Source organism: Cherax quadricarinatus, chromosome 85 (assembly GCF_038502225.1).
Source record: "Cherax quadricarinatus isolate ZL_2023a chromosome 85, ASM3850222v1, whole genome shotgun sequence".
NCBI classification, from domain to species: Eukaryota; Metazoa; Arthropoda; class Malacostraca; order Decapoda; family Parastacidae; genus Cherax; species Cherax quadricarinatus.
This window is the reverse complement of record NC_091376.1, coordinates 15,992,733-16,006,266: the sequence shown is the minus strand read 5'-3', so window position 1 is coordinate 16,006,266 and position 13,534 is coordinate 15,992,733. Positions and strand designations below refer to the sequence as shown.

The 13,534-nt window shown below is 45.5% G+C and overlaps 1 protein-coding gene across 1 annotated transcript in view; it reads right to left on the bottom strand.

Moving 5' to 3' along the window:
• LOC128703130 (uncharacterized) overlaps nt 1-3,060 on the bottom strand; it is a 129,102-nt gene extending 126,042 nt beyond the window's left edge. The window contains exon 1 of the mRNA XM_070103456.1: nt 2,732-3,060. Coding sequence (XP_069959557.1) covers nt 2,732-2,980 — 249 coding nt within the window. The 5' untranslated portion in view covers nt 2,981-3,060. The remainder of the gene's footprint in view (nt 1-2,731) is intronic.
• Nucleotides 3,061-13,534: the final 10,474 nt, after the last annotated feature.

Genomic DNA, 13,534 nt, shown 5'->3' with positions numbered 1-13,534 from the left:
GAGAAATTGAGGGAAGTAAACCAGACAACATCAAAGGAAAGAAGGACTAAGGATGATATGATAACGAAGAAAATACTGTAATTGATAGTGCGGACCTGGATAGATTGTTTGAGAAACAGAAAACAGGAATACGATGGCACAGCTGCAAGTTGAAAACAGAGACAACCACAGGAAACTTAGGAAGTGATCAGAAAGTGGATGGACCTGAACCGTGAGTGATATAGGCAGGATCCATACTTAACGTTATTATGAGGAAGTACGATAAGGCTCTATTAGCCTTATCGAGTATGAAAACAACAGGCAGCTACAAACCATACCATGGACGGGGATAGAACCCGCGATCAGAGACTCTCAAAACTCCAGACCGTCGCGTTAGCCACTAGACCAGCTAGCCACAATAAGATTCATCCAACTAGGTATATTTCTACACCATAAGAAGGTTATCATAGGTACCACTGTGACCACAAATGCAAGTTTTTACAGACGAATCTCCAGTTAGCGTGGCCGTGACGAACTCTAGCTCAAGTCCCCTCAAAGCCTTCAACATGGTGTAGAAATATACTTAGTTTGATGAATCTTATTGTGGCTAGCTGGTCCAGTGGCTAACGCGAAGGTCTGGAGTTTTGAGACTCACTGATCGCGGGTTCTATCTCCGCCCGTGGTATGGTTTGTTTGCAATCGTGTCATTACGATTTCGTGAGTCATGTTGACGGCTTTGAGGGGACTTGAGCTAGAGTTCGTCACGGCCACGCTAGGTGGAGATTCGTCTGTAAAAACTTGCATTTGTGGTCACAGTGGTTGGATGGCTGGCCAATGGGCTAGCTGGCCCAGTGGCTAACGCGACGGTCTGGAGTTTTGAGACTCTCTGATCGCGGGTTCTATCCCCGTCCGTGGTATGGTTTGTTTGCAATCGTGTCATTACTATTTCGTGAGTCATAAATGAAGACATAAATTGCTGCACAGGTAGGTAAGAAAACAACTATATAGAGCCCGACATTATGACTGAAGAACATAAGAAAGGAGGAACAGTGCAGCAGGCCTATTAACCCATACTAGGCAGGTCTTCACAATCCATCCCACTAACAAAATATTTGCCCAACCCAACAAAAAATTTGTGGGTCGGGCAAATATCCAGAAGTCTAGGAGGAGCTCAGTGCTGTATGACCCTTGTGGAGTTGGCGCTTAGTTTTGATTGTTATAATAATAATAATCTTGAAATAACTGTATTTAAACTGTTAAAGTGTGACTGACTAAATCTAAATTACACTATTGTTAGCAACTCATGGAACCAACAGGATTGCTTGTTTTAGGTATAGCAAACAAAGGTTTCGAATGGTAAATGTACCTTGAAAAATTTAAGGTGTTCTGAAAAGAGAGACAACATTAGAAAGTAAAAGAGAAAGAATACACCAATGGGTACTGACACACTTCCTACAACAGAAGAGGTGAAGTATATAACTATTGGCAAACTGGATTACTCAAAAGTAATAAGACCAGACAATATATCTCCATGGACTCTGAAAGAGTATGCAGAAGCATTGTGTGAAGTGCTAGCTAAATTCTACAAGGAGTCCAATGATACAGGGTAATTAGCAGGGATGGAAAAGACAATATATGTATACCCACAATTTAAGAAGGGTAACAGGCAGGTACCCCTTAAATTACAGGATAATATTTATGAAATGGTGAGTGTGTAAAGTAATGGAGAATATTATCAGAAGAGTGGTGGTGCCCCCTGGAGAGAACAACGAACGAACGAACAAGTTCAGGTAATCTCCCAATGGGATGAGCGGGGAACACGGGACAGGCGAAGAATAGCGCTGGAGAGGAGTGTTCTTAGTTGTAGAAATAAAGCCAGGGCTTAACCCAGCAGCGAAGGCGATCGTGGGACAGACATTGAGAACACACATAACAGGAGTTGTAGATGAAAGAGCCAGGGCTAAACCCAGCTGCGTGGCACTGCGAGGCAGTGTTGATGGCATAGAGGAGAGAGCAGCCTGCAGACAGCGCTCACTGGCTGGGTAATGGAGGACTATTATATGTGAGTGTACGAATGTGGGAGAATAACACTATTATAAAGGTCAAAGTGTATAAAATATATGTGATATTTGGTTTAAAAAATCTAGAAGTTGAAGAATGAGAAACTTGAACAACATTTGGGAATGTTTATTGAGGAATCGTTTCGCCACACAGTGGCATCATCAGTCCAGTACAAAGAAGAACGGTAGAAAGGGAGGAGGAGTTTGAGGTAATCAGTACATCAGTCTTCACGACTGATGGACTGGACACATCGATATCAGACTGAGGGACTGATTACCTTAAACTCCTCTCTTTCCACCGTTTTTTTTTCTTTTTGCATTAAACTGAAGAAGCCACTGTGTGTCGAAACGTTTCCTCAGTAAAGATTCTCAAATGTTGTTCAATTGTCTCATTCTCCGTGTGAAACTGCTCGTAAGTAAGTTGTTATAAGTGGTAGACGGTGCGTGGAATAATGTAAACGAGGGAAGCTAATTTAAGTGTGTGGGTTGTGGAGACTATGACAAGTGTGAGTGTATGGGAAAAATGTGAATAAGTGAGAGTGTGTGGGAGAGACATAAGAAAGTGGGAATCAGAAGAGATAGTGTGTTAGCATAAGTGCAAATGAGTGTAAAAGTGTGGGTGGAGGAGCGAGAGTAAATGTATGGAAGAGTATACAAAGTGTAAGATAAGGGAGGTGGTGTGTAGAACGTACCTTCTGAGCTGGACCTCTCAGCGTGGCCCAGGTTCCACACGTTGATTGCTTCTGCCATTCATCTACCACAATATCAATCTTGTCCTTTATACTCGTGTTAGACCTGATCACCTGAGACGGACAGTAAGGTGGGTCCCAGTGGAGTGTCCGAGAACATTCGCACGGATCAAGCTGAATTCTTAATTGACATCTACTGTCGTTGGAGGACATTGCGTCCCCCAGGAATTCTAGCTTTAAAATGTCAGGCATGTAAGGAGACAGCTTGCTCACGCTGATGAAAAAGATCGTCAGAAGGGAGAGGCAGACCAGCTTCCAGATGGAGTTTTTCATTATCTGGAAAAATTTAATAAGTTTTTTTAATATTATTAGCGTTAAATAAGCGGTAAATAAGAAGCAGAAGTCAGACAAATAGGTGGTAGAAATATATATAATTACAATGTTCCAACTAGGTTGTCAGTTGGTAGACAACAACCATCCAGGGAGGTACTACCGTCCTGTGGTAGTAGGTTGGTAGACAGCAACAACCCAGGAAGGTGCTACCATCCTGTGGTAGAAGGTGGGTAGACAGCAACCACCCAGAAAGATACTACCCTCCTGTGGTAGTAGGTTGTAGACAGCAACCACCCAGGGACGTACTACCCTCCTGTGGTAGTAGGTTGGTAGACAGCAACCACCCAGGGACGTACTACCCTCCTGTGGTAGTAGGTTGGTAGACAGCAACCACCCAGGGACGTACTACCCTCCTGTGGTAGTACGTTGGTAGACAGCAACCACCTAGGGAGGTACTACCCTCCAGTGGTAGCAGGTTGGTAGACAGCAACAACGCATGGAGGTACTGCCGTCCTGTGGGTGTAGGTTGGTAGACAGCAACCACCAAAGGAGGTACTACCGTCCGGTGGTAGTGGTAGTAGGTTGGTAGACAGCAACCACCCAGGAAGGAACTACCGTCCTGTGGTAGTAGGTTGGTAGACAGCAACCACCCATGGAGGTACTAACGTCCTGTGGTAGTAGGTTGATAGATAGCAACCACCCAGGAAGATACTATCATCCTGTGGTAGTAGGTTGGTACACAGCAACCACCCAGGGAGGTACTACCATCCTGTGGTAGTAGGTTGGTAGACAGCAACCACCCAGAAAGATACTACCCTCCTGTAGTTGTAGGTTGGTAGACAGCAACCACCCAGGAAGGAACTACCGCCCTGTGGTAGTAAGTTTGTAGAAAGCAACCACCCAGGGAGGTACTAACGTCCTGTGGTAGTAGGTTGATAGATAGCAACCACCCAGGAAGGTACTACCATTCTATGGTAGTAGGTTGGTAGACAACAGCCACCAAAGGGGGTACTACCGTCCTGTTGTAGTAGGTCGGTAGACAGCAAACATCCAGGGAGGTACTACCGTCCTGAGGTAGTAAGTTGGTACACGGCAACCACCCAGGGGGGTTCTATCGTCCTGTGGTAGTAGGTTGGTAGACAGCAACCACCCAGGGAGGTATTATCCTCCTGTGGTAGTGGGGTGGTAGACAACAACCACCCAGGAAGGTACTACCGTCCTGTGGTAGTAGGTTGGTAGACAGCAACCACCCAGGGAGGTACTACCGTCCTGAGGTAGTAGGTTGGTACACAGCAACCACCCTGGGGGGTTCTATCGTCCTGTGGTAGTAGGTTGGTAGACAGCAACAACCCAGGAAGGTGCTACCATCCTGTGGTAGAAGGTTGGTAGACAGCAACCACCCAGAAAGATACTACCCTCCTGTGGTAGTAGGTTGGGAGACAGCAACCACCCAGGGACGTATACACGCCTGTGGTAGTAGGTTGGTAGATAGCAACCACCCAGGGACGTACTACCCTCCTGTGGTAGTAGGTTGGTAGACAGCAACCACCTAGGGAGGTACTACCCTCCAGTGGTAGCAGGTTGGTAGACAGCAACAACGCATGGAGGTACTACCGTCCGGTGGTAGTGGTAGTAGGTTGGTAGACAGCAACCACCCAGGAAGGAACTACCGTCCTGTGGTAGTAGGTTGGTAGACAGCAACCACCCAGGGAGGTACTAACGTCCTGTGGTAGTAGGTTGATAGATAGCAACCACCCAGGAAGATACTATCATCCTGTGGTAGTAGGTTGGTACACAGCAACCACCCAGGAAGGAACTACCGTCCTGTGGTAGTAGGTTGGTAGACAGCAACCACCCATGGAGGTACTGCCGTCCTGTAGATGTAGGTTGGTAGACAGCAACCACCCAGGAAGGAACTACCGTCCTGTGGTAGTAAGTTTGTAGAAAGCAACCACCCAGGGAGGTACTAACGTCCTGTGGTAGTAGGTTGATAGATAGCAACCACGCAGGAAGGTACTACCATTCTATGGTAGTAGGTTGGTTGACAACAGCCACCAAAGGGGGTACTACCGTCCTGTGGTAGTTGGTTGGTATACAGCAAACATCCAGGGAGGTACTACCGTCCTGTTGTAGTAGGTCGGTAGACAGCAACCACCCAAGGGGGTACTACCGTCCTGTGGTAGTAGGTTGGTAGACAGCAACCACCCAGGGAGGTACTACCGTCCTGTGGTAGTGGGGTGGTAGACAACAACCACCCAGGAAGGTACTACCGTCCTGTGGTAGTAGGTTGGTAGACAGCAACCACCCAGGGAGGAACTACCGTCCTGTGGTAGTAGGTTGGTATACAGCAACCACCCAGGGAGGTACTACCGTCCTGTGGTAGTAGGTTGGTAGACAGCAACCACCCAGGGAGGTACTACCGTCCTGAGGTAGTAGGTTGGTAGACAGCAAACACCCAGGGAGGTACTACCGTCCTGTGGTAGTAGGTTGGTAGACAGCAACCACTCAGGGAGGTACTACCGTCTTGTGGTAGTAGGTTGGTAGACAGCAACCACCCAGGGAGATACTACTGTCCTGTGGTAGTAGGTTGGTAGACAGCAACCACCCAGGGAGGTACTACCGTCCTGTGTTAGTAGGTTGGTAGACAGCCACCACCCAGGGAGGTGCTATCATCCTGTGATAGTAGGTTGGTAGACAGCAACCACCCAGGGAGGTACTACCGTCCTGTGGTAGTAGGTTGATAGACAGCAACCACCCAGGGAGGTACTACCATCCTGTGGTAGTAGGTTGGTAGACAGCAACCAGCCAGGGAGGTACTACCGTCCTGTGGTAGTAGGTTGGTAGACAGCAACCATCCAGGGAGGTACTATCATCCTGTGGTAGTAGGTTGGTAGACAGCTACCACCCAGGGAGGTACTACCGTCCTGTGGAAGTAGGTTGGTAGACAGCAACCACCCAGGGAGGGACTACCGTCCTGTGGTAGTAGGTTGGAAGACAGCAACCACCCAGGAAGATACTACCGTCCTGTGGTAGTAGGCTGGTAGACAGCAACCACCCAGGGATGTACTACCGTCTTGTGGTAGTAGGTTGGTAGACAACAACAAACCAGGGAGGTACTACCGTCCTGTGGTAGAAGGTTGATAGACAGCAACCACCCAGGGAGGTACTACCGTCCTGTGGTAGTAGGTTGGTAGACAGCTACCACCCAGGGAGGTACTATCATCCTGTGGTAGTAGGTTGGTAGACAGCAACCACCCAGGGAAGTACTACCGTCCAGTGGTAGTAGGTTGGTAGACAGCAACCACCCAGGGAGGTACTACCGTCCTGTGGTAGTAGGTTGGTAGACAGCAACCACCCAGGGAAGTACTACCGTCCAGTGGTAGTAGGTTGGTAGACAGCAACCACCCAGGGAGGTACTACCGTCCTGTGGTAGTAGGTTGGTAGACAGCAACCACCCAGGGAGGTACTACCGTCCTGTGGTAGTAGGTTGGTAGACAGTAACCACCCAGGGAGGTACTACCATCCTGTGGTAGTAGGTTGGTAGACAGCAACCACCCAGCGAGGTGCTACCATCCTGTGGAAGTAGGTTGGTAGACAGCAACCACCCAGGGAGGAACTACCATCCTGTGTTAGTAGGATGGTAGACAGCAACCATCCAGGGAGGTACTACCATCCTGTGGAAGTAGGTTGGTAGACAGCAACCACCCAGGGAGGTACTACCATACTGTGGTAGTAGGTTGATAGACAGCAACCATCCAGGGAGGTACTACCGTCCTGTGGTAGTAGGTTGGTAGACAGCAACCACCCAGGGAGGTACTACCATCCTGTGGTAGTAGGTTGGTAGACAGCAACTACCCAGGGAGGTACTACCATCCTGTGGTAGTAGGTTGGTAGGCAGCAACCACCCAGGGAGGTACTACCATCCTGTGGTAGTAGGTTGGTAGACAGCAACCACCCAGGGAGGTACTACCGTCCTGTGGTAGTAGGTTGGTAGACAGCAACCACCCAGGGAGGTACTACCATCCTGTGGTAGTAGGTTGGTAGACAGCAACCATCCAGGAAGGTGCTACCATCCTGTGGTAGTAGGTTGGTAGACAGCAACCACCCAGAAAGATACTACCCTCCTGTGGTAGTAGGTTGGTAGACAGCAACCACCCAGGGACGTACTACCCGCCTGTGGTAGTAGGTTGGTAGACAGCATTCACCTAGGGAGGTACTACCCTCCTGTGGTAGTAGGTTGGTAGACAGCAACAACGCATGGAGGTACTGTCGTCCTGTGGTTGTAAGTTGGTATACAGCAACCACCCAAGGAGGTACTACCGTCCGGTGATAGTGGTAGTAGGTTGGTAGACAGCAACCACCCAGGAAGGTACTACGGTCCTGTGGTAGTAGGTTGGTAGATAGCAACCCCCCATGGAGGTACTGCCGTCCTGTAGTTGTAGGTTGGTAGACAGCAACCACCCAGGAAGGAACTACCGCCCTGTGGTAGTAAGTCTGTAGAAAGCAACCACCCAGGGAGGTACTAACGTCCTGTGGTAGTAGGTTGATAGATAGCAACCACCCAGGGAGATACTATCATCCTGTGGTAGTAGGTTGGTAGACAACAGCCACCAAAGGGGGTACTACCGTCTTGTGGTAGTTGGTTGGTAGACAGCAAACATCCAGGGAGGTACTACCGTCCCTTTGTAGTAGGTCGGTAGACAGCAACCACCCAAGGGGGTACTACCGTCCTGTGGTAGTAGGTTGGTAGACAGCAACCACCCAGAGAGGTACTACCGTCCTGTGGTAGTAGGTTGGTAGACAGCAACCAGCCAGGGAGGTACTACCGTCCTGTGGTAGTAGGTTGGTAGACAGCAACCACCCAGGGAGGTACTATCATCCTGTGGTAGTAGGTTGGTAGACAGCTACCACCCAGGGAGGTACTACCGTCCTGTGGAAGTAGGTTGGTAGACAGCAACCACCCAGAGAGGGACTACCGTCCTGTGGAAGTAGGTTGGTACACAGCAACCACCCAGGAAGATACTACCTTCCTGTGGTAGTAGGTTGGTAGACAGCAACCACCCAATGAGGTACTACCATCTTGTGGTAGTAGGTTGGTAGACAGCAACAACCCAGGGAGGTACTACCGTCCTGTGGTAGAAGGTTGATAGACAGCAACCACCCAGGGAGGTACTACCGTCCTGTGGTAGTAGGTTGGTAGACAGCTACCACCCAGGGAGGTACTATCATCCTGTGGTAGTAGGTTTGTAGACAGCAACCACCCAGGGAAGTACTACCGTCAAGTGGTAGTAAGTTTGTAGAAAGCAACCACCCAGGGAGGTACTACCGTCCTGTGGTAGTAGGTTGGTAGACAGCAACCACCCAGGGAGGTACTACCGTCCTGTGGTAGTAGGTTGGTAGACAGCAACCACCCAGGGAGGTATTACCATCCTGTGGTAGTAGGTTGGTAGACAGTAACCACCCAGGGAGGTAAACCATCCTGTGGTAGTAGGTTGGTAGAAAGCAACCACCCAGGGAGGTACTACCATCCTGTGGCAGTAGGTTGGTAGACAGCAACCACCCAGCGAGGTACTACCATCCTGTGGTAGTAGGTTGGTAGACAGCAACCACCCAGGGAGGTACTACCATCCTGTGGTAGTAGGTTGGTAGACAGCAACCACCCAGGGAGGTACTACCATCCTGTGGTAGAAGGTTGGTAGACAGCAACCACCCAGGGAGGTACTACCGTCTTGTGGTAGTAGGTTGGTAGACAGCAACCATCCAGGGAGGTATTACCATCCTGTGGTAGTAGGTTGGTAGACAGCAACCACCCAGGGAGGTACTACCGTCCTGTGGTTTTAGGTTGGTAGACAGCAATCACCCAGGGAGGTACTACCGTCCTGTGGTAGTAGGTTGGTAGACAGCAACCACCCAGGGAGGTACTACCGTCCTGTGGTAGTAGGTTGGTAGACAGCAACCATCCAGGGAGGTACTACCATCCTGTGGTAGTAGGTTGGTAGACAGCAACCACCCAGGGAGGTACTACCGTCCTGTGGTTTTAGGTTGGTAGACAGCAATCACCCAGGTAGGTACTACCATCCTGTGGTAGTAGGCTGGTAGACAGCAACCACCCAGGGAGGTGCTACCATCCTGTGGTAGTAGGCTGGTAGACAGCAACCACCCAGGGAGGTACTACCATCCTGTGGTAGTAGGCTGGTAGACAGCAACCACCCAGGGAGGTACTACCATCATGCCAAGTGAATGTAAAATGGAAACCTGTAATTGTTTTACATGATGGTAGGATTACTGGTGTCTTTTATTCTGTCTCATAAACAGGCGGGATAACAGGTATATCTTTCTATTTCTACTTACGCTTTGGTCACACTACGCATAAATGTACACACATATATATTTACACTCCAATCTTGGTTTTCCTATATTTTCTCAATAGTTCCTGTCCTTCTTTATTTCATCTTACCTCCATGTGGAAGTGAAAAAGAATTCTTCCTCCGTAGGTCATGTGTCGTAAGGGGCGACTATAATGCTGGGAGCAAAGGGCTAGTAACCCTTTCTCCTGTGTAAATTACTAAATGTAAAAATAAAGACTTTTGTTTTTTTGTTTGGGTCACCCTCCTTTGGTGGGATACGGCCGGGTTTTTCTTAAAAAAAAAATCCATATTCTCAGTGAACTTGATAGATTTCAGAGGCAAAAGTTCCGAGAAGAGAGAACGGTTTTAATAAGTCACGTTTAGAAAAGAGTAAACAAAGAGATGGTTCTCAAGGATGTTAGGTGTTATTTGCTGAGCATCAGAATATTTAGAAAATGAAATGAACTGAATGAAAAACTTGAGGAAGAAGATTCCATACATAGCTTTAACAAGAGGTATGATAATCCCTACCAGGCAATGAAGAGTGATCCCGGCAGAGATAAGAGGAGTTAGATCACTGCAGTAACAAACAGACGAGCACAAACTGAAGAAAGAAACAGTAACTAAACAGAACACCTGAGAGAAGTATCTACAGAATGAATAAACTTCTGCAAAGAAGAAACAGCTAAACAGCAGCTATGTAGGTTCAGGGGAGCAACAGCTAAACAGCAGCTATGTAGGTTCAGGGAAAAAACAGCTAAACAGCAGCTATGTAGGTTCAGGGGAACAACAGCTAAACAGCAGCTATGTAGGTTCAGGGAAATAACAGCTAAACAGCAGTTATGTAGGTTCAGGGGAATAACAGCTAAACACCAGCTATGTAGGTTCAGGGGAACAACAGCTAAACAGCAGCTATGTAGGTTCAGGGAAATAACAGCTAAACAGCAGCTATGTAGGTTCAGGGGAACAACAGCTAAACAGCAGCTATGTAGGTTCAGGGAAATAACAGCTAAACAGCAGTTATGTAGGTTCAGGAGAATAACAGCTAAACAGCAGCTATGTAGGTTCAGGGGAACAACAGCTAAACAGCAGCTATGTAGGTTCAGGGAAATAACAGCTAAACAGCAGCTATGTAGGTTCAGGGAAATAACAGCTAAACAGCAGTTATGTAGGTTCAGGGAAATAACAGCTAAACAGCAGCTATGTAGGTTCAGGGGAATAACAGCTAAACAGCAGCTATGTAGGTTCAGGGAAATAACAGCTAAACAGCAGCTATGTAGGTTCAGGGGAACAACAGGTAAACAGCAGCTATGTAGGTTCAGGGAAATAACAGCTAAACAGCAGCTATGTAGGTTCAGGGGAATAACAGCTAAACAGCAGCTATGTAGGTTCAGGGAAATAACAGCTAAACAGCAGCTATGTAGGTTCAGGGAAATAACAGCTAAACAGCAGCTATGTAGGTTCAGGGGAATGACAGCTAAACAGCAGCTATGTAGGTTCAGGGAAATAATAGCCAAAGAACAGCTATGTAGGTTCAGGGAAATAACAGCTAAACAGCAGCTATGTAGGTTCAGGGGAATAACAGCTAAACAGCAGCTATGTAGGTTCAGGGAAATAACAGCTAAACAGCAGCTATGTAGGTTCAGGGGAATAACAGCTAAACAGCAGCTATGTAGGTTCAGGGAAATAACAGCCAAAGAACAGCTATGTAGGTTCAGGGAAATAACAGCTAAACAGCAGTTATGTAGGTTCAGGGAAATAACAGCTAAACAGCAGCTATGTAGGTTCAGGGAAATAACAGCTAAACAGCAGCTATGTAGGTTCAGGGAAATAACAGTTAAACAGCAGCTATGTAGGTTCAGGGGAATAACAACTAAACAGCAGCTATGTAGGTTCAGGGAAATAACAGCCAAAGAACAGCTATGTAGGTTCAGGGAAATAACAGCTAAACAGCAGTTATGTAGGTTCAGGGAAATAACAGCTAAACAGCAGCTATGTAGGTTCAGGGGAATAACAGCTAAACAGCAGCTATGTAGGTTCAGGGAAATAACAGCCAAAGAACAGCTATGTAGGTTCAGGGAAATAACAGCTAAACAGCAGTTATGTAGGTTCAGGGGAATAACAGCTAAACAGCAGCTATGTAGGTTCAGGGAAATAACAGCCAAAGAACAGCTATGTAGGTTCAGGGAAATAACAGCTAAACAGCAGTTATGTAGGTTCAGGGAAATAACAGCTAAACAGCAGCTATGTAGGTTCAGGGAAATAACAGCTAAACAGCAGCTATATAGGTTCAGGGGAATAACAGCTAAACAGCAGCTATGTAGGTTCAGGGAAATAACAGCCAAAGAACAGCTATGTAGGTTCAGGGAAATAACAGCTAAACAGCAGTTATGTAGGTTCATGGAAATAACAGCTAAACAGCAGCTATGTAGGTTCAGGGAAATAACAGCTAAACAGCAGCTATGTAGGTTCATGGAAATAACAGTTAAACAGCAGCTACGTAGGTTCAGGGGAAGAACAGCTAAACAGAAGCTGTGTAGATTCAGGGGAACAGCAGCTAAAAAGCTGCTGAGGATAACCCGCCATTCATATGCAGAACAGGAGTTACACAGGTGCAGAAAAACGCCAGCTTGACAGGTACAGAAGGGCCATTGTGCAGCAGAACACAGGTGTTTTATAGCACACGTATGCTGTGACGTCCCAACACACTGTTTTCCCCACCGTGTAAATATTAATTTTCTGTTTTGTAGATGCATATATAGTCATCACGTTCAACTTATAGCATCTGTATATGCTCAAACATATATTCTATGAGAAATTATGTGGGTGAATATTATAGGTAAATACTAATTTTCTGCTTTATAGATGCATATATAGCCATCACGTTCTACTTATAACATCTGTATATGCTCAAACATATATTCTGTGAGAAATTATGTGGGTGAATATTACAGGTACAATCCTGAATTAACATTTCACATATAATTGGGGAGAACTCTGGTACATCTATAACTTAGGGATATAGTTGTACCTTCTCACCTTCTCAGCTCCCCAAAGTCACACATCCGGACCTTAAGTTATTTGAACACGTAGTTCTTAAAATTATTAAACAAATATTCCCTGCCAGTAGAACTGGCTGTATTAAATTTCGTTGAGGATTATATATACATATTACTGAAAATATATTTTGCTTGACAACTCTAAGTACACTGTTGGTCCACGGTTTAAACTGATTATACACTCAATTTTCATATTACATAAAACTGAGTGTACAAAAATGCAGACCATAAGAATTACTCACCAATTTATTATCTTGGTGATATATCCTAACGCCTCCCTAGCAGGCAGGTATGCTTAATATTAGCCAATACTAGATATCATACGTATTTGGTGGGTTGATACCATCCATAGTTGTATGGTCCCGTTAGTTCGAGCATCGTGGAATTTTCACTCACTATGAGGCGGGCTTAAACAACATGGGTTCGATCCCCCGGCTAGTCGCAGTGATTATATATATTTATATAAATATAAATATAAATATATATATATATATATATATATATATATATATATATATATATATATATATATATATATATATATATATATATATATATATATATATATATATATATATATATATATATATATATATATATATATATATATATATGTCGTGCCGAATATGTAAAACTGGTCAATTAGCAAAAACTAATTTAACATTAAGTCCTTTCTGAAATTTTCTCTTATACGTTTGAAGATATACTTTTTCATTAATGCTGATGTAAAAATTTATTATTTTGCTCCAAAAGAATCTTAGAAAACTTACCTAACCTTATTATAACAAGCCCAATTTATTTTAGCCTAACCCAACTAAATATATTTTAGATTTTTTACAATAATTTAATACTAAACAAACACAATGAAATATATTTTTTTCGTTAGGTTCAGAATGATTTTGGCGAAATTATTGCATACCCAAATTTTCACTTGTCCTCTATGGCAAGATGAGCGTTGCTATTTAAGCCAAGATCGCAAGTTTTGCCTATTCGGCACGACATATATATATATATATATATATATATATATATATATATATATATATATATATATATATGGAAGTACC